This window comes from Canis aureus, chromosome 19, assembly GCF_053574225.1.
Source record: "Canis aureus isolate CA01 chromosome 19, VMU_Caureus_v.1.0, whole genome shotgun sequence".
Classification (NCBI taxonomy): Eukaryota; Metazoa; Chordata; class Mammalia; order Carnivora; family Canidae; genus Canis; species Canis aureus.
In genome coordinates, this window is record NC_135629.1 from 54,725,255 (window position 1) to 54,745,590 (window position 20,336).

General features: G+C 55.7%; 2 protein-coding genes across 7 annotated transcripts; one reads left to right on the forward strand and one right to left on the reverse strand.

The window, feature by feature from the left end:
• Positions 1-232: 232 nt before the first annotated feature.
• On the forward strand, positions 233-12,993 carry SH2D3A (SH2 domain containing 3A). 5 transcript variants are annotated; one of them, XM_077860223.1, is made up of 10 exons: positions 233-353; positions 3,184-3,320; positions 4,803-5,152; positions 5,512-5,588; positions 7,025-7,509; positions 7,611-7,726; positions 7,898-8,072; positions 8,161-8,272; positions 8,596-8,781; positions 12,295-12,993. In XM_077860223.1, exons 2-10 carry the CDS (start codon positions 3,252-3,254, stop codon positions 12,321-12,323), a joined length of 1,599 nt encoding a protein of 532 aa, XP_077716349.1. In that variant the 5' UTR covers positions 233-353; positions 3,184-3,251; the 3' UTR covers positions 12,324-12,993. The 5 variants fall into 5 exon arrangements, with proteins under 5 accessions (XP_077716349.1, XP_077716346.1, XP_077716347.1 ...); XM_077860220.1 differs by having other exon boundaries at positions 9,654-12,474; XM_077860221.1 differs by lacking the exon at positions 12,295-12,993 and adding an exon at positions 9,646-9,957.
• Positions 10,504-19,026, reverse strand: TRIP10 (thyroid hormone receptor interactor 10). 2 transcript variants are annotated; one of them, XM_077860227.1, is made up of 15 exons: positions 18,930-19,026; positions 17,633-17,748; positions 17,492-17,548; positions 16,470-16,617; positions 16,331-16,393; positions 16,010-16,114; positions 15,794-15,922; positions 15,094-15,240; positions 14,790-14,984; positions 13,605-13,772; positions 13,227-13,336; positions 11,584-11,716; positions 11,225-11,367; positions 11,025-11,146; positions 10,504-10,911 (listed from the first exon to the last, which is right to left on the reverse strand). In XM_077860227.1, the coding sequence occupies exons 1-15, from the start codon at positions 18,951-18,953 to the stop codon at positions 10,763-10,765; spliced, it is 1,809 nt and encodes a 602-aa protein (XP_077716353.1). In that variant the 5' UTR covers positions 18,954-19,026; the 3' UTR covers positions 10,504-10,762. The 2 variants fall into 2 exon arrangements, with proteins under 2 accessions (XP_077716353.1, XP_077716354.1); XM_077860228.1 differs by lacking the exon at positions 13,605-13,772.
• Positions 19,027-20,336: the final 1,310 nt, after the last annotated feature.

Genomic DNA, 20,336 nt, shown 5'->3' on the forward strand with positions numbered 1-20,336 from the left:
CGTGTGGGCGTGGCCAGCCTAGGGGCGTGGCCAGGCTCCAGGTGGCCCGGCCCCCCACGGGGACCCACGGAGTTCCCGAGGGGGCGTGGTTTATGGGAGCAGAGTTTCTCCAAAGGGGGCGTGGCCAGCGCCCGGCACCGCTGTAAGGGGGTGGGGCGGGGGCGAGGGGGCGGGGCGAGAGCCGGGAGGCCGCCGTCGGAGGCGGGTCCTCGGGGGCGGAGCCAGGTGCAAGGGCTCGGTGACCCACGGGCGCGGCCGGAGAAGGTGGGGCCGGTGGGGGGGAGGGGAGGGCGGGCCTCCACCTTCCCCGGCCCTGCCCCAGCCTCTCGCGAGCTCCGCGGGTCCCGGCCCAGGTGAGTGAGGGGCCCCAGGCACATCCAGGATCAGAGGGATATTGGGGTGGGGAGTCCTCTCTTCTCCAGGTGGGGCCACCGGCCCGCAGGGAGGACCTGGGTGTCGGTCCATGAGCAGCCGCGGACGCAGAAGGGGCGCCGAGTGCCTGATTGGGTCGCTGTGCGTCACGCGTGTCCGTGTACCTGGGCGTACCTGGGAGTGCTCCTCCGAGCGTGTTTCCTGTGCAACGCGAAGAGCCTCCCTGCTCCCACTTTGCCCGAGCAATCTTTTTAAAGTCTCCTTCCCTTGATTGAGGGCTCAGCTCCCATGTCACCCGGTGGGAGAGACCTTCCTGGCTACGTGTTATTTACCGTGGCCGCCGCCTCCAGCCTTCCTTAGCACACCGTCTTCAGTGATTACCCGTGGGCGTTATCGTCTTCGTTGTGCTCTGTTTATTGGGTGTCTTGCCCACCCGACGGCACAGGGCAGAGCCTTCATCTCATTCATCACTGTGTCTCCCGGGTCTAGAACAGGTTCTGGAACACAGCAAGGTCTCAACCAATCAGTGTTTGCTCAATGTCAAGTTTGGGTACCGGAGTCTGTGTCCATGTGTCTATGTATAGGCAGGCGGCTGCCCCCCTGCATGTGTGTGCACATATGTGTGCTCTATAGGGCATGAATAACCCCCTTCTTTTCCCCATGCTTGCCCCTACCCCTCTTCCTGATTCTCCCTTCCCCTCTCCCCTGCCCAAATATCCAGAAATTATTCCAAAGGATGAGGGGCAGGAGGATGATTTAGTTGGCCTATGTCTGACCTGTACCCTCTCTGAGCTCCTCCCTCATGCAAACTCCCCTCCACCAAGCTAAGCGGAGCGTTGTCAGTGACCCCCCTGCAAGGGTGCTAAAGATGGCACAAAACAGAGGAAGCTGACATTGGGGGACTCAAGACAGAGGCTGGCCTGGCCCAGCTGACAAACAGGAAGTACGCAGGCATCCAGGAGACACACCTGGTGTTCAGGTATGCAGCACCTGGAGCCAGGTCCCTGCCCAGCTCCCCGCCCCTAAAGCCACCTGAGGCAAGTCTGGTAACTCCTCGCTGGCTTCTGGCACTCAAGGCCTTGCTGACTCAGGATGAGAGAATCCTGGTGCTATTTCCCTGTACACCCAGGCAGGCCCAGAACACCGTGGGATGGAGGAAGTGAGAAGCAGACCGCCAGCTTCCTTCCCGTCCAGGGCAGGTTTTCTCCACCAGATGCTGGAGATACACCGGGCCTCGGGCCTGCACAATATCAAGGGAGTCCCAAAATGTCAGAGACCTAAATTTGACCGTAATAATAACAAAGCTTTTCAGCTTCGGCTCCAAAATGTAAGAATCTGCAAATGCAAAATTGCTGTTTGCTGACATTTCTACAAAATGTCCTTGAAAATGATATTGCATTGGAAAGATTGGAAGGACACCTGGCTAGCTCAGTTGGTAGAGCGTGTGACTCTTGGTTTGCAGGTCGTGAGTTCGAGCTCCATGTTGGGCATAGAGATTACTTAAAACTATAATAATAACAAATAAAATTTTTTAAAATGGTGTTACATAGGAAAGCCTTGTATGGGTTAGATTTTCTTACGACTTAAGAATTCTTGAGTGTACACGTAGATTGCTAAGAAGCTAGAGATTAGTAAAATAAATTTGCTCTGACCTGGAAGGTTCTTTCACCCACCTGGCTTCGCTCCCTCAAAATTCTCCCAGTTGTTACTGATGAAGACCTCCACGAGCCACCCTATGGAAAATCTTATCTCTACCATTTCATGTCACATCCCTGGCTTTATTTTTCCACTTATCTCTTTCTGATCTATCTACTCCTTCGTCTACTTATTTATTTTCTTTATTGCTGTCTCCCCCACTAGAACAGCAGCTCCCCAAGGGCAGGGATGCCCCTGTTTTGTTCACTGCTGGGCCTCTAGCGCCCAGCAGCACCTGGCACATGGTGGGTCCCCCCCTAAATATTAGTTTGAGTGAATTAGTTCATGAAATTTCTATAAAACGCAGCATCATGTCATCTGCATCAAAATTGCATTACATTTGAAAGCAGTGCCTAAGCCCCGGTGGTGCAGCGGTTTAGCGCTGCCTGCAGCCCGGGGTGTGATCCTGGAGACCTGGGATCGAGTCCCACGTCGGGCTCCCTGCATGGAGCCTGCTTCTCCCTCTGCCTGTGTCTCTGCCTCTCTCTTTCTGAATGAATAAATAAATAAATCTTTTAAAAAAAAATGAAGGGCAGCCCAGGTGGCTCAGCGGTTTAGTGCCGCCTTCAGCCCAGGGCATGATCCTGGAGACCTGGGATCGAGTCCCACGTCGGGCTTCCTGCATGGAGCCTGTTTCTCCCTCTGCCTGTGTCTCTGCCTCTCTCTCTCTCTCTTTCTCTGTACTCTCATGAATAAGTAAAATCTTTAAAAAAAATAAATAAATAAAAAAAATAAAAAAAAATGAAAGCAGTGCCTAGGTCTTCTCCCTTTGCAAGGATCCCAGTGAATGCATGAGTGTTTCCATGAGGTCACAGCCAATTCTAAATTAAAGTTTAAATTTTATAGTATGTATAGTATGAATCTAGAACATATATATATACACATATATATAAACAAAATCTAGTGTGTATTTTTTTTACTATAAGTAACTTGTTTAATTTAGAATATGGTTATATGTTACATGTTAGAATATGTATAGAGAGAGAGAGAGAGAGTTGGCATTTTAAGGTTTGATAGGATGTGGGCTGCAGTCTCCAAAACTAAGAGGAATGTGGAAGGGCTGACCCAGCCACTCAGGAAGCTTAGGAAGCAGCAATAACTATTCCCATTTTACAGATGTGGAAGACTGAGGACTGTTGAAAGTACAGAGTTCAGCCCCTGCACCCTCTGCCCCCAAGAGCTCCATGCAGGTGCCACAGGATGGAGAGGACTTTGCCAGCCAGCCATGGTACCACGGCCCCCTATCCCGTCAGGTATCTCTGCTTCCTACAGGGCCTCAGCACCATCTGATGGGGAGCCTCTTGCCCTTGACCTGCTGGGAACTTCTGGGTCCAGGATGGGGGACTTAAGGTCTATTGGATGGGGTGGCTGAGGGTCTCGAGACTGTCTTGAAGCTTGGTTGGTACAATGGCGTGTTCCCCAACCCGACTCCTTGGCTTTGCTTGTCTCTCCATCTGGGTCCTAGGCACCTGTGGCCACCAGGGCCCCATATCCCTCTTTTATCACCTTCAGTGATTACTCTTAGACATTATCTTCTTCATTCATGTGTGTTTGTTGTGTGTCTTGCCCATCAGAAGGCGCCGGACAGAGCCTTGGTCTCATTCATCACTGTGTCTCCAGGGTCTATTTAGGCCCTGGCACACAATAAGGGCTCAATCAGTGTTGAGAACTCTTGGCATCTCCCTCTCAACCCAAATCTCCCCACCCTCCTCTGCAACTCATTTGTCACCCTCAGGAGTCTTGGGACCCTGGGCATCCAATCAAATTGTGAGAGTCAATATTGCTTAGTGGTTAAAATCCCAAACCCTGGAGCCAGACACCCTGGATTCAAATCCCAGCCCTACAACTTACATTCTGTGTGACCTTGGGCAAGGTATTTGACCTATCTGGGCCTCAGTTTCCCCACTCATAAAATGGGGATAATGGTATCTGCTGCCTAACCTTGGTAAAGGATTAAATGAGTTCGTATGTTTTATACCTACAGCAGGGCCTGGCACGTAGTAAAGGCTATATGTGTGTCCACCATATGTATGGTTCACTCCCCAGCCCCCATCACCAACTCCGCTTTGTCTTCCTCTGGTGTTGTGGCCCCCAGCCCCTGTTTTGACACCAGCCACCATGGCTGGCATAAGACTGCTTGAAAATGTTTATAAAGGAGGATTTCCAGGCCACAGTCAGTTTGGAAGGATCCAGCGAATGGTCCTTTATGAAGCCACAAAGCTCAGCGCATTTACTCAGTGTGGATGTTGCATCAGTCAGTGTCAGCTAGCAGCTCTAACAAACATCCCCAAGGTGTCACCAGCCAAACACAACAAATGTTTATGGTCTCGTTCATGTTATAGTACAAGGTGGTTGAGGAGTGGGGAAGGTGGAGCTCCAGAAATAAATCAGGACCCGAGCTCTATCTTGTGGCTTTGCCTTCCACTAGCACTTTGGGAACATCCCCTGACAGATAGGGGACAGAAGCTGTAGGACTGTGCCGGGTCTGGACATTCTGGGCAGCACTTCTGCCCTCCTCCTTTGGCCAGATCGTGTCAGATGATATCTAACTGCAGGGGAGCCTGGGAAATGTACTCCAGAAGTGTGCCCATGAGAAAATGGGAAATGGTTTGGTGCAAAACCACCCAGTCTCTGGGGTGGCTTTTTTTGGGTGGGGGGATGGAGGTAAGGAATCACTATGAATGGCTCATCTGGGCTCATGGCTAAGTCCTCTACCCCCTGCCCTCCATCCCCAGAAGGCTGAGGCCCTCCTGCAGCAAGATGGGGACTTCCTGGTTCGTGCCTCCAGATCCCGTGGGGGCCACCCAGTGATCTCCTGCCGCTGGCAGGGCTCAGCCTTACACTTCGAGGTGCTCCGTGTGGCCCTCCGTCCCCGTCCAGGCCGGCCCACAGCCCTCTTTCAGCTGGAAGATGAACGTTTCCCAAGCCTGCCCTCCCTAGTTCTCAGCTATGTGACTGGGCAGCGTCCACTGTCCCAAGCCACAGGGGCTGTGGCCTCCAGGCCCGTGATACGACAAGGACCTATTCGACGCAGCTTTAGTGAGGACACCCTCCTAGAGAGCCCAGCTCGGATAGAGCTGCCCAGGTAATCACAGACTCCACCTCTGGTGACACCTGATACCCCTAGAGTTTCTCCACCTGTGCAGTAACTGTTACTGACATTTGGGGCTGGATTGATTGTGGGGGGCTCTCCTGTGCATCATAGGATGTTGAGCAGCACCCCTCGTCTCTAGCTACTAGGTGCCTGTAGAATCCTCTCCCCTCCACCCCCTGGCTGTCACAACCCAAAGATGTCTTCTGATGCTGTCAGTTGTCCCCTGGGGGGGTAGAGCACCCTGGTTGGGGCCACTGCTCCTGAGTGACTAGATAAAGGGTTTTCTGGGCATCGGTGGGGGCTGCCCTGCTCAGGGTGGGACTACACATCTCCCTCATCTCTTTCCCCAGGGCTAGGAAGCGGAGTGACAGTCAGCCCGCAGGTTTGGAGCACATGGGGCTGTCAGGAGAAGACCACTCAGGACCAGGTAAGGGTCTACCAGGACAGCACATGGTCCAGAGGTTGCTCTGCTGCTCACTGCCTGACTGGTATTGCACAGGTGGATTAACCTCTTGGAAAATGGGCTCAATCAGCTTTCAAAACTGTCCTGGTGATTAAGAAATACACAGGAGCTCTGTAGGGGCTTAAAAATGGAGGGTTTAAGATTATTTCCAGAAGTTCTATGTGTTCTGATCACAGCTGACCTCTCAAATAACTCCAGCCACACAGTCTCGTGCCTGCCTCTGGGTCTTTGCACCTGCTCTTCTGGCCATGGGAAAGCCCATTCCCCTAATCTTTTCCTGACTGACTTCTCATTTAACTCGAGTTCTTCAAAGTAGCTGACCCTGGCCATCCTACCTAAAGGAAGGTTCTCCTTGTGCCCTCTCTGCCCCGTCTGCCCTGCCTCCCCTCATTCATCATGAACCCTCACTGCATGCCAGCCGCTGTATGAAGTGCAGAGATACATCACTCAACAAGAAAAATAAAGGTCTCTGGTGGTGCCAACATCCTACTGGAGGAAGATGGACATCGATAATTGAGTTGGCTTGGGAGTAAAATTTAAAAGCAGAACAGAGTCAGGGAGACTGGAATAGGGGGAATGAGAGAATTATAATTTGAAGTAGTAGGACAGGCCACGTGGAGAAAGATTTGAAAGAGGGGAAGGAGGAAATGATGTGAATATCTGGGGGGTGAGAGTGGCCCAGGCAGAAAGAACAGCCTGTGCAAAGGTCCTAGGGCCAAAACAAGAACTTCAGCTGTTCATCAACCAAAAGGATGTGGCTGAACCATCTGGGGCTCAGATTTCAGGGGCTTTTTTTTTTTTTTTTTTTTTTTGACTACTGTGAAGATTTTGGCCTTTACCCAGAGTATCTAGAACCATGGGAAAGTGTTAAGTCTCTATAAGAAGGTCTATTTTATAGGCTTGGTAAATACAGAGTCTTCCAGAAGCCTGGGTGCAGCTTGAAGTTCTAATAACCACAGGAGTAAACAGGCCACAAACTTAACAAAAGACATCATTTGAGAGTTTGATGAATTCAGTTTCTTGGATGCTTTTGTAGTTTTGTATTTTGAATACTTTTTTCGTTTTTCTTTCTTTCTTTCTTTTTTTTTTTTTTTTGAATACTTTTTTTCTGTGTTAGTTTTGTAGTCAGTGCTTACCACCTTCAGGGGGGCAAACACAAGGAATTCAGATTTAAATTGTAGCATTCAGACTACACACAGAAGTGTTAAAGAAAGTTCATTTTAAAACCATTGATAAGTGTGTAGCATTTGTATCAATGAAGCCTTTAGGTTCAAAACCACACCAAAATACCCAGTCATTGACTAGATGTCCGGGAGGACGGTAGCCCATGAAGCCCCCCACCCATCCCATCCAGCTATCTTTTGTGTCTACCCCCTTCACTCCTCTTGTTTGACCCCCAGGAGCCTCACCTGTGCCCACATGTGCCCTCCCTCGGATGGGTAGTGACCCGGTGTTGCTGAAGACGCCAGCTTCTCTGGGGTCTGTTGTTGATGGCCTCAGGGCCTCCGATGGGCAGCTTCATGCCAAGGCACCAAACAAACCACCTCGAACACCCTCACTGGTGCTGCATGATGCATCTGGACGCCCCCCAACATACTGTGAGCTGGTACCCCGAGTGCCCAGTGCCCAAGAAACACCCACTGGCCACAGTGGCCCAGAGACAGAGGCCTCATGGTGGGAAGCCAATGAGGAAGAGGAGGAAGAGGACAGAAGCTTTGCAAGACCAAAGGCCGAGGTCTTTTTCTGCCCCCCTAACAACCTCTTCTGCCTGCTGGGCCCCCAGAATCGGCCCCTGGAACCTAAAGTCCTGAGTACTCTCCGTGACCTCTTCCTGGAGCACCATCCTGGGAGCACAGCCCTCCACCTATTATTGGTGGACTGCCAGGTGGGTCACTCCTCCCCAAACAGGGGCTGAAGCCAGGCCAAGGCACCTCAAGCATATACTTATTCTTTTCAGTTGACCTCCCCACTAACCCTCCTGCCCAGGCTACAGGCCTCCTAGGAGTGACCAAGGCTCAGCGGGGCGCCATGGGGGTCACCTCTGGCCTGGAGCTGCTCACACTTCCCCATGGGCATCGCTTGAGGTTGGAGCTTCTGGAGAGGTGAGCGGGCCACCCGGAATCCCCAGGGTCCTCAAACCTCCCCCCATTCACGGACCCCTAAGGAGGAGGGGAAATGGGCAAAGCTACCCCCCCCACACACACACACACATCTCTCACCTCCAAGTTACAAAGCTCCCACTGCCCCCAGGCCCTTGCTCTCTACCTCCGCAGACACGAGGCGCTGGCGCTGGCCGGGGCGCTGGCCGTGCTGGGCTGCTCGGGGCCGCTGGAGGAGCGCGCGGCCACCCTGCGGGGCCTGGTGGAGCTGGCGCTGGCGCTGCGGCCAGGGGCGGCAGGGGACCTGCCTGGACTGGCTGCGGTCATGGGCGCCCTGCTCATGCCTCAGGTGCGTGGGGAGCAGAAATGAGGAGGAAGCCTGAGTGCGGGGCGTGGGGAAGAGGGAAGAGGAAGCATGTTCAGGGCTCCTCCCCCAGGTGTCCCGGCTGGAACGCACGTGGCGCCAGCTCAGGAGGAGCCACACACAGGCCGCGCTGGCCTTCGAGCAGGAGCTGAAGCCGCTGATGCGGGCGCTGGACCAGGGCGCTGGTGAGTGGCATCGCTTGGAGCTGCGCACCCACGTCTAACCAGAATCCTAACCCAGCCCTAGGCCCGCCCTAGGCTCCACCCACTTCGCTCTACGCCCCGCCCTTCGCGCCTGGCTACCCGGCCCAAGCCTAGGCCCCGCCCCCGCCTGTCCTAGGCTCCGCCCCCGCCCCGGGCCTCGCCCCCGCCCGGTCCCGCCGTGTGCTAGGCTGGAACGTGGGTTTCTGGGCTCCTTTCCCGGGGTCCGCCTCCGCCCAGTCTCCCACCCTCTTCACCCTGGGTCCCATCTTCTGCCCGAGCCTAGCTCAGAGCCCTCGCCCGCACAGGACCCTGCGCCCCGGGCGAGGTGGCGCTGCCGCACGTCGTGCCCGCGGTGCGCCTGCTGGAAGGCCAGGAACTCCCGGGGCCGCTAGACGAGAGCTGCGAGCGGCTGCTGCGCACCCTGCACCGGGCGCGTCTGGTGGCCCGGGACGCGCCCCAGTTCCGTGAGGCAGCGGCCCGGCGCCTGCGAGGTGAGTGCTCCCTCTGCTCCCGGCTGCCAGCGGGTCCCGACTCCCCGAGTACCCCCCACCCGCTGCATGCTCTAACCCGGTACCCGAAAACCCACCGGGCCAGGGACCGGAGCCTCTGGCCACGCCTCCCAGAGTTCCACCCAGACTGGGACGGCCCGGCCCCCGGGGAGATCTCACCCCAAGTCCGAGTCGCAGCCAACAGTCTTGACAGCAATAGCGCTCTCCACCCCAAAAGGCTTGGCCCCCGGCCCCGGAGCCACGTCCACAAATTCCCACTTCCCCGCTCCCACCTGAAGCGGCCCTGCCGCCGGAGGACCTCGATCCCTCTGACAACGTCTAGCTGTCTCCAAAATGAGTCAGTCCTTCATCCTGGGAGGACAGCCCTCTCCTTGCGCTGAGAGCCAAACCTCCTCCGTGCTGGGTCAGCCCAGCTTCCAGAACCCCCGACCTGGCTTATTCCGCTTTCACCAGCGACCCAGGCACTCCTCTCTCTCCAACATGGCTCAGCGTCCCCCAAAATGTGTCGCGCTGGGCGGCCCAGACTCCAAATTTCCCCCCCCCCCAGGTGGTTCCATCCCCAGGCACAACCCCTAAGGGGACCCCTCAGCCATCAGGCACCTGGAACAGACTGCCCCCACGCACCCTGGCGTAGCATGCTTCCACCGAGCTCCTGGCCACCCCGCCCCAGTCCTGCAGAGCCCCAGAGAGCCCCCTCCCCTCCGATCCCGCCCAGTTGTCCAGAGCTTCGGGGCAGAGTCCTCCAGGGCCCTGTTGGGACAAAGTTCTGAGGGGAGGAGGCAGGTAGAGGATGGGGCCCAGGCAGGAGCCTGGCCCCGCCCCCAGCCCACCTGGCCCCGCCCCCAGGATTCCAGCCGAACCCGCAGCTGAGGGAGGCCCTGACCACAGGCTTCGTGCAGAGGCTCCTCTGGGGAAGCCAAGGCGTGGGGGCGCCACATGCCACCCGTCTCGAGAAGTTCCAAAGAGTCCTCAGTGCCCTTTCGCAGCGCCTGGAGCCAGACGTTTGAAAGCACACACCCCCTTCTTCAAGCTGGGACACCCAGACTTTGGGGAACCTCCGGGGCCACCAGACCTTGCCCCAAGCCGTTCATGTAGCCAAAGCAGTGGGAACCCATTCTGCCTCACAGAAGGGAGTGCAGATTTACAAAAACCCATACAGCTCCCCCAAAATGTACATGGATCCTAGGGTGTCTGGAGGCCCCATCCCACCTCCCACCCCCACACACATAACCCACAAATGCAGAACATGAGGCTTTCAAGGGTAAGAGAACCTGCACATCCCTTACTCAGAAGCCAGAGTTCAAATGCTTTTTAAGAGCTCTGTGACTTCCAGCCAATGGCTCAGCCTCTCTGTGCCTTCGACATAAAAACCCACCAGGTTTTATGAGCAAAGCTGTTGTACTTTGTACCGGTTGTCATGGGGGCTTAAAGTTCAGTGTTCAAATGTCAGGTGGAGAATGCCTAGCACACAGGTGCTCAACACTACCTTTTCTCAGTAAAGCTGCAGTAAACACAGAAAGGATGTTCGGGACTTTTCTCCTTATGTCACAATCACATACAAGCACCACACTCCAGGGAGGTTTTGTCTCATGTGGGCCCAAGTTAACCTCAAGGTCTCCTTCTTCATTCCCTCTGTAGCCAGGAAGGAGGGTGGCATTTGCATATCCAGCCCCAGTAGGTAAATCTAATCACGCGTGGACTCTAAAAGCTTTATAGAATTTTTTATATAAAACAAAATGGCCCTAGCCCAGCGGCAGGAAGAAAAGATCTGAAACACGAGTATGTACATCAATGGTGGAAGGCACAGCGGGTCCATTTGGGATGAGGAGTGGGATGGGGGGCAGCAGGTTACACAGGTCTCAGCTGAAGCCACGGGGGCAGAAATAAAGTGCGTAGGTCCTGGGGCCCCCCGTGGCCCAGAAGCAGCAGCCAACAGCCCCCTTCTTCCCGCCTGTGGCAGGGTTCAGTTGAGCGTGACACGGAGATAGGAGGTGGGCACATAGCCCTCACCTCCCTGTTTCCGCCTGACCCGGGTCCAGCCGTCGCCTTTGTCCTCTTCCATGAGACTGAGGTCTTCACCCTCGGCCATGGAGATGGTGCCCTCGCTGGACCCTGTCACGGGAGGGGCAGTGGGCTCAGATCTGCTTCGGGTGAGTTTAAACTCAACCTAGCCCAAAAGACCGCCCTCCCCTGAGCAGCTGATGGGACCTACAAGCTGTCCTCACCTTCAAAGTGGTAGATGGCCACACAGTGACCTATGGGGGATGCCGGTTCCTCCTCAAAATCCTCATCAAATTCTGTGTAGATGGGGGCATCCTGACCCTCCTCTGAGAGGGGCTCTTCAGAGCTGATTGGGGAGAGCAAAGCAGGTAAGGACAGGCCTCCTAGGTCCTGGGGACAGACCCTCTCTGGCATCCACACTCACCTCTCCTTGTTATCCTGTGACCCACTGTTGCTGCTGCTGCTGTCTGGTGGGGCGCTGGCTGGGGGGTCTGGAGGCCGGGTGTGGCGGCCCAGGCTGTTCCCCCGGTTGCTCAGGACCCGGCTCTCAGCTTCCGCCAGCCAAGCCTAAGAGGAGGGAGACACACAGTCAATTCCAGGGCAGGATTCTGGGGTCAGCCCCTTCTGGGCCTGGAGGTTTCCTGAGCTCACCCATGCACACCCAAGGCTGTGATGAGAAACAGCTGGAGCACCACCACACCAACACCTCCCTGCCCCCACCCCCCCAGGAAGTGACTCAGCCAGGCCCGCTGGCCCCCACCCCTCCCCAGGGTCTTCCCTGACCTCATACTTCTGCACTTCCAATTTCAGCCGTTCAATGTTGTTCAGGGTTTCTGTGATCCGGGGCTCCAAGCTGGCAGGGTCCCCCATCTGGGGTGTCTTCTCATAGACATCCTTCATTTTCTTCAGGGCTTCTCTAGGATGACACAGACAGATTAGAAGGAACAGTCCCATATGATCTAACAAGCAAAAAAAATACACGCTTTGCTTCAATGAGCCAATAGCAAGAGAAGACAGTTGGTAAATCTCAAACACTAGTGCTTCACCACCTGGGTTCAAATCCTTGGGCATTTCCTTGTCTGTGAGCCTGGGTTAAGTTACTGAACCTCTGTCTCAGTATGCAAATCTGGAAAATGGGGATAATGCATCATTAATCCCACTCATGTGAGTGGTTGCAAAGATTAGAACAGTGCCTTTTTTTATTCAGATACATATTGACTACCTACTGCATACCAGGCACTGTTCCAGGCATCAGAAATACAGCCCTGAACAAGAAAATCAGGATTCGGCCCCAGCTCACAGTCTCAGAATTTGGGGATGCCAGTGAATCTATGTAAAGGATCTCAAATAGTGTATGGCATACAGTAAGCACTCTATAAATGCTCAGTACTATCATTAGTCCCTGGTCCCTGTTTCCTCCAAGCCTATGTAGGCAATAGCAGTAACAAGCGTAAACCTTGGCATTTGTCCAACCTGGGTTCAACTTCTCTCCAGTCTTAATACCAGATCCGTGCCACAGATGAGGAAACAAACACAGTGAGGTGCAACAACTAGAATTCAAGGCCAGTCCTGACTCCAAAGGATCCCCCTTCACCCCTACGTCATAAAGACTCTGTAACTACAAAGTTCCAAGTGGAACTTTACACCAATAAAAGTTTCGTACAAGAGGTTCAATGCAATGGCAAAATATAACTTGGCTGCCCGTCCACAAGTGGCCAGCGTCATTCCCATTATGTAAGAGGACTGGGAAGACGATCTCGTTGCTTGGAAGGAGTGAGTACAGCTTTTCCTTTTTTAATCTGGCAGGTTTTTTTATTGTTGATGTTTTAAGTGTTTGAGTTAGTAGATAACCATGATTTTTTTTTTTTTTTTTTTAGCCAATTACTGTAGTAAAAGAATAATAGATGTCTTTACATTGAACCATCTTTGCATTACTGGGATAACACCCAATTGATCATGACTTGTCTTCAAAAAATATTCTGTTTTTCTTATGGTAAAATACACATAACACGAGAAAGCCCCCACTCGAACCATTTTTAAGTGTACGATTCCACAGCCATTAAGTATATCCACACTGTTGTGCGACCATCTCCACCACGTGCAATATTATTTTTAAAATATATCATTGGATTTGTCTGGCTAGGATTCTCCATCTAAGATCCTAAGTGAAATAAAATGAGTCCAGAATTTGAATTTCTTGAATTCTTGCTAAATGATAGGGGAATTGATTCCACCAGCCTCCTAAGTGAGCTGACACCTTTTCACTCTTTTTTTTTTTGTTTGCTGGAATGAATGGTTTAAGTGTGGTAGGAATCACCTATAAAACCACTGGGCTTGGGGCTTGTTAGGGAGAGTCTGGAGTACCATTTCAGTACAGTTCATTTATTATTTTATTTTGTTCCTTGCCTGCCTGCCCCAAACCTTACCTCTGGTCGACCTCCTTCTGCAGCTCACGATTCCGTTCTTCCAGGTGCTGCTGAAGTCGCTTTCTCTGCTGCTCTGGGGGCAAGTGGCTGAAATCCTCCGTCACCACTGTCTGCAAGGTGGCAAGAGGACTGAGTTCGGGGGGATTGGGGATTCTCAGCTTCTATGCTCTAAGACACTGCTATGACATACAAAGTCCACCTTCCTCCCCACCCAAGGTTCTTTGGGGGCAAGGCCATGCACAGAGCAAAGCAGGTCCAGGTCTGGCAACCGGAGGAGGGGGGCCCAGCCGGCTGCAGGAAGCAAGCCCAGGGTACCACCACCCAGCCACTGGGTGGGCTGGGGCCGCCCCCTCCTACTCCCCTGGAGGCCTCACTTACCCCACGGCTGCCTCGAAGGCTGCGGAAGGATGCTAGCCGCGGTTTGACCGACTTACTGATCTCACTCAGTATGGCCAAGGGGTCGAGGCCGGAGCGAGGGGATGGGGGTCCGTTAGGCAATGCCGAGGGCAGGGGGCCCCCCAGGGGGGAGAGGGGTGGGGGGCGTGGCTACCGGCGGGGGCAGGGGAGGGGGTGGGTCACAAGGGGTTGGAGGATGTAGAGAACGAGGATGGACGGACGGACGGACATAATAAAGAAAAAAGAAAAAACAAAATGGAGAAAAGAAAAGAAAAAAAACGGTAAGAAAACCACAACTCAAGATGCACAATCACACACAGAAAATGCATGCAAAGAGCAACACAAAAATCTGGGAGGTGGTGGGGAGGGCATTAGACTGTGAGCCGGAAGGCCAGACCCCTCCCTACCCCCTTATGTTATCCCTTCCTTGAATTCTATGTCCAGTACCTAGTATGGGGCTGGAGGGGAGCAGGGGCAGGGAGGCCCCGGGTTCTGTCCACCCAGCTTTCTGAGCTCACAGTCTAGAAAATACAGGGAGATGCATGCGGGAATCAAGGTCTCAGATGGGTATATGGCTACAGAGGTCAAAGGCAAGCTGAGAGAAAGGTAGAAGGCATGAAATATCAGAAGGGTTACAGGTGGGGTTTAAGCTGGGGGAGTCTGTTGTACAAACTGAGGGGAGGTATCAAATTATATGTCAAGAGGGATCAAGAATATATAACAGGGCTCATGAGAAATAAACTAAGGGTGGGGGGTGAGGGTCTAAGGTATAAAACAGGTATGTGCTTGACATTACAAGCCAAAATCCCAAGAAAAAACAGCCTGAGGGTCAGGGGCCCAAGGACCCACTGGCAGGATGGAGACTCAAGGGGAGTCCCTAGGACAAGTCCCTCAAGCCCTCATCCAGCCCTGAATCCCAGAAGCAGGTCTTCTCCCAGCATCCCGAGAAGCAGCAGACAGACGCCACGGGCCCCCTCCCTGCACCCCCCCTCAGCCTTGGGGGACTCCCAGGCCGATCACCCGGCCGCCTCCCTTCCCTCCAGCCTGGGCCAGCAGCCAAGAGGCAAATTCCTGCCCGGGACTCAGCGTCCCAGCGGCTGGGGCTGACTCAGTGGGGGCCCCCCTGTCCCCACTCACACTCCCCTTCCCAAGGGCCCCGGCCCCCACCTTGTTCTTCTTGCCGAAGGGCCAGCGCTTGGCACGGCTGCGGCCCGGGCCTCGGAGCTCAGGCCGTCCATCGGAGGGGGTGCCCAGGCTGCTGTCTGAGGGCACGCGGTTCATGGGCTGGCTGAAGTCTTCAAATTCCACGTCACCAGGGCGGGCAAAGCCTGACTTGTGCAGCTCGATCAGGACCTGGGAGTCCTGCAGGAGGGAGCAGGGGCAAGCAGTCAGGGGCAAGACCAGATGCCTAGCCTCTGGGGTCCTTCAACTTCCCACCTGTCAGCCCACTCGCCCAGGACCAGATACACACGTTCTTGGCATCTACAGCATCTGCGGCCACCTTCATGCCCTCCAGACACTTGGCGATGATGGGCACCACCTGCAGCTCAGCCTCGGACAGGAGCCCATACCCGGCCCCCAGGTGGGTGGCCCGCCGCTCATCCATGTCCTGCAGCTTCTGCAGAGACAGAGGCAGGGGCGCTAATGGGACCAGCAGCAGCGATTCAATCCGCAAACACGATGGGGTGCCACACTGGCCCCAGCCCCAAGCCCAGTCTGGTGGGGAAAACACAAAATCGAAGAGACGTCCAGCCCGGGGTGGCCAGAGGAGATCTAAGAGGGGAGTTTGAGGAGCACCAGCCTCGCCTAGGGAGTCAGGAAAGGATTCTCAAAGGAGGTGACCACGAAGCCAGGGCTTTGAACCCACCGAGAGCACACCCAACATAGATATTGCCAGTCCCAGGTGGAGGAGAGCAAGAGACTAAAGATGAAGACAGGAAATTTGAGGCCTTTCAGAGGGACTGTTAGAGCTGGGGCTTAGAAGAATGAATAGGAGTTTCAGAAAAAAAGAAAGACATCCTGGCAGAAAGAGTTAGAGACAGAGCTCACTGCTGTTTTTAATTCCCTTCCAATTTAGAGATCGGGACATTGCAGCTAAGGTTTTGACAAATGTGTAAGAGTCGGGTAACTGTATTTTTCAGGAGGGTAGGCTGGGGGCTTAGAACACTCACATCAAAAATCTGGGGCATCTGGGAAAAATAGAAGTGGGCCTGGTCTCGGTTGAAGCGCTGGAGCTGGGCTGCATACTCATTTTTGCTCTCCTCTGCCATGTGACTTCGAAGGTGGGCTTGTTGCTTGGCCTGAGGAATATCGAGGCAGGGGTCACGGCCAGGTTCTGCACCCCCCCCCCAACCAGACCTCCAAACCATCCCAGACCCCACAGGTACCTTCTCCACATCAGCCTTGGTGGCATTAATATCCTGATCGAGTCGCTCAGCGGTCTGGGCTGCCTTTTCAGCCTCCCGGCAGTCCCGTTCAAACTTGCGCTTACTCTGCCGGGGACAGAACCAGAAGGAGGAAGTAGGTGAGAAATCAAGGTTTCAGAGACTGGTGGGACATCACCCAGCAAATGCAGGGCAACGGGCATGCTGGGAACCCATGGGACAGAGGGGCCCCAGGCCAGACAATGCAGGCAGTTCCATGGATCAGCAAACCCTCAGCCAGCTCCTTAGGGCCAGAGGTACCCATCTCCACGCCCCCAGACTCACATTCTCCAGCTGTTTGAAGCCACTTTCCAGCTGCTGCTGAGCCCGACGGCCTTCCTGAAAGTGCTGTGCAAAACGGAGATGGTTAGGCTCACCTGGGTCGAGGTAGCAGTCCTCAAGACCCAGAGAGGGGATCCCTCACCATCTTTCTCTCCTGTTTCATCTCCTGTGAGTACTTGGCCAGCTCGAGACACACACGGACGCTGAGGTTCTCAGCCACCAGCTCGCGCTGGCCCGCAAAGTCATTCACCTCCTGGAGAATCTGCACAAAGGACTGCTGCTGGCTGAACCTAGGGTAAGATGGGCAGAGGCAGCAAGCCAGGGTCAGGAGGCCACCCCCGCCACCCAGGGAAGCCAGATGCCCTAGGACCCACCTCCATATGGGAACGGGAAAGCCCCAACACATTCCTCCTGGAAGCAATCATAAATTCTGGTTCATATCCCTTACCCCAAACCCTTCAGTGGGATGCATTTTGGAACTCAGAACTTTTCAGGTTCAGAAAGGGGATATAATGCTTATACCATCTTTTATGCAGCACCCCAGTGGGGTCAGGGGCAGCATCCTGAATCAAACACCATAAATATTTTTGCAGCAAGAGATATTACTATTCACAGTAAGAAGAATAAAAACCAAGGACGTGATGAACGTGAAGTCAGGTCAGAGGCTGCTGCCACACAAGCTACCAAAACAATTTTTTCACTTCTAGAGCTCTTTGGATTCGGGAACTGGGGATGTGGCAAAAAGCGAAATGCTCCTATGGTGGACTAACTATGGGCTAGGCACTGCTTCAGTGCAAGATCTGTTATTCTCTGCATGAGCCGTACAAGATCATCATCATCATCCCGTTTCACAGGTGAGGAAAACAGGCACAAAACATAAATCAATGACCCAGAGTCACTTGTTGAGTGAGTGCTGGAGCCCCGCTCAATAGAAGAGGCAAATGGAAAACTCAAGTCAATTGCCCAGAGTCGTAGGGCTGGAAAATAACGGGATTTCGATTCCAGCACAGGTGATCCAGGTTCTCCATCCATGCTCATTCCTCTGGGTGGGAAATGAAGCAAAAGGTGAGGGCCTTACCGCCTAGCTGGGGGAGAGGAAGTAAGACCAACACACGCTCCCCAGGCGCCCCCAAATCTAGCCTGGCAATTCCTCTCCATCCTTACTTGGATTCTGGGTCATCCTTGGCAGGTCTCTTGGGCAGGTATTTTTTCACCAGGCTCCTAATGGAGAGAGGCAGAAAGGCTGAGCCCCCAGCCCTCCAACAGCTTCCCCAAGCCCCAGGCCGGTCCCCCCTAGGGTCTCACCTCAGTTGCTTTGCATAAGCCTGCTCCACCTCGGTCCGCTCTTTCACGAATTTCACATATCTGTCCAACAGGTCCAGGCCCCACTGCGTGTGACGCTCGAGCACCTCAAACTGATCCTGGAAGCGGGCGGAGGATTCGGGATCGTGACGTCGGGACCCCACCGCCCGCACACCAGGCGCCTGAGAAGCCTCAGGGCTCGGAGCTAGGAGAAGGTGTGGCTTCCCGGCCCCGCCCCGGCGCGGCGCGGGGGGAGGCAGGAAACCGGCGGGAACCCCCTCCCCTTCCCGGGAAGGGCCAGGGAACAGGGGCGGGGCCCCGGCCGGACTACGGGGTCCCGGCCTCCAGACCGCCAAGAGGGGTGTGGAATGGGGCAGGGCCACTCCCCCCTGCCCCGGCTCCCCTAATCCCCCCTCCCAAGATTCCGGAAAATCCGGCCGGCCCGGCGTGAGTCAGGACCAGAGGGGCAGGATTCGCCGCAGCTCGGGGGGCCCCAGAATGTCCAGGGGCCAGGCACCATGTTCCCCGGGTCGCCATGCTTCCCGGGGTCCCCCGCACACACGTGACTCCGTTTCCCCCACTGACCCCACTGCACCTCCGAAAGAAATTCCAGAGTTGTGGGGGAAGGAATCTGGTTACCCCCTCTGCATCCAGGAACCCAGGGATGCCACCGCCCCCATAAAAAGGAGGGGTCAGAGGTCCTGGCTAGAATAAGGGGAAATTTCTGGGGCTTCCAGAGCAGAGGTCAGAAGCAGCCTGGGGGCGGCCCCTCCCAGTGCCTGGGGCGGGATGGGGGAGGGGGCTGCGAGGCCAAGCCTCGCAGCCCCCTCCCCCCTAGCGCGACCCAAGCCCCAAGGTGTTGATTGGAGCCTCCGAAAGGCGGTCAGAACTTCCAGGTCCCACGTGGGCTTGGAAGTGGCCACAGGGTCCCCTCCCCCGCCCAAGCCGGACAGGCGGGCTGCGGGCAGGGACCCAGGGGCCGTAAGATAAGCCGCCGGCCCAGCCAGGGTGCTCAAAATAGGTGACCTCGCCCGGCCGCCCCGGCCTGGTCCCAGGACTCCTGCCCTCCTCACTCGGAACCCCGCGCTCAGTTTCCCGACTCGGCGGCTGCAAGGTCGCCCTTCGCCCCGGGCGTCCTGAAACGCCCTGGGCAACTCCGAGGGAGGGCGGAAAGCGGGGACTCCGGGGGTCTCCGAAGGGGAAAGCGCCGAGCCCCCGCTAAGGTCGTGCAGGAGCAAAGGAGGGGGGGGTCTGAACTCCAGAAAAGGAGAAACTTGGAAGCCGGGCCGATCGGACTCACCCACAGCTCGGTGCCCCAATCCATGCTGCTCCCGCCGAAGCCGCCGCCGCCGCCGCGCCCGGTCCCCGCCGCCCGCCGCCCGCCGCCGGGAGACTCAGCCTGGAGCGGCGCGCCCGGCCCAGCCCGCCAGGCCCCGCCCCCCCAGGCTCGGCCCCGCCCCCGCAGGCCCTGCCACGCCCCCATCTGCGCGGAGGCCCGAACAGCGCCCTAAAGGCGGGACCCCGAGGAGGCGGGGCCCAACGGACGCCCCGCCCCCTCTTAAAGGAAAGTTGCCACTAGACGCCACTGGACCGACCCCTTAAAGGACCCCCATCCATTTCCCAAATCCCCCGGACCCCTCTTATCCTCCCCACCCCTAAGTCGCCTGGGACTGTTGTTTTCTCTTTCCTTCAACCATTCCTTAGAGGGCCAAGACATTAAAACCCCAACCCGAGAGGTCCTTCCCCCACCACCAGCCACCCCTTCCCGCACCGCCTCCCCCCGCACCCCCCCCGCCCCCGCCGTCGCTGGGAGAACCTGAGGTCACCCCGCTCTTGCGGGCCGGCCCGGCTCCAGACATCTATGCTCGGCCCACTAATGGTCTGGTTCCCTCCGGCCACAGGGCGGATGGGAGGACTTCGATCCTGCCCAGAACGCGTGCTTCCGCCAAGGCCCGGTCCATTAGCACCCCCACCGCATCCTGCCTTCTCCCTCCTCCCGAAGTCTGCGCCGGGAAACTGAGGACGGACTGTCCTTGGGGCACCGGGCCCAGGTCTTTCCTCGGTCCTCATCCAGTTCGCGCTTCCACCTGCCCATTTTCCAGGCGCATCCGTTTAGACCCAATCAGTTTTCACTGTCCAGACCCCGGTTCCGACTCCACCTCTCCCTCCAGACACTCGGGCCCTGGGGGCACAGAAGTCTGTCACTTCCCTCATAAATGCCTGTTCACACCTCATTAATCTCCTTAAGGCACTGAGATGAAAGAGTAGAGAACCCTGCAGCTCCCACCCTCATCCTCTCCTGCCTTTAGTCCTTAGTGCCAACGGAGGTGACAGACGCCCCGGAGCCCCTGGGGCACAAGTTAGGCCCCAAGCCTCTGGGCTTCCAGGAGGGGAGCCCCAGGAGCCCAGGGGACGTCAGCCTGAAATCCTGGGACAGATGGCTCTGTGGGGACCTGGCCCCACCTGCTGGTGGCTTCTGAGCTAGAAAACATCCTGTTGCAAAGTGGGCTGTGCTCCAGGGTTTGGGGGACCAGCTGAGTCAGGGGCTCAGCGTGAGTTCTGCTCTCAGCCGCTTAGCCTGGTATTAGAGTCTCCACACTGGCATCAAACTCAAATTGGAATTGGGATTCGTTCCAAGTCGGCACCACAGTTGGGATAGGATCTCAACCTGGGGTCAGCTTAGCGGAGGGGTCAGCAACCCACTAGG

Bases quoted from the DNA above. Each gene is read 5' to 3' on its own strand.
- SH2D3A (XM_077860220.1), top strand. From the start codon at position 3,252: ATGCAGGTGCCACAGGATGGAGAGGACTTTGCCAGCCAGCCATGGTAC. The intron at 7,510-7,610 runs GTGGGTCACTCC...CCTCCTGCCCAG, and splicing joins TATTATTGGTGGACTGCCAG to GCTACAGGCCTCCTAGGAGT. The intron at 8,273-8,595 runs GTGAGTGGCATC...TCGCCCGCACAG, and splicing joins GGCGCTGGACCAGGGCGCTG to GACCCTGCGCCCCGGGCGAG.
- TRIP10 (XM_077860227.1), bottom strand. From the start codon at position 18,953: ATGGATTGGGGCACCGAGCTGTGG. The intron at 14,985-15,093 runs GTGTGTATCTGG...TCCCTCCTGCAG, and splicing joins ATGCTGTAGATGCCAAGAAC to GACTCCCAGGTCCTGATCGA. The intron at 11,147-11,224 runs GTGAGTGTGGAT...CTCCCCAATCAG, and splicing joins TCACAGGATAACAAGGAGAG to CTCTGAAGAGCCCCTCTCAG.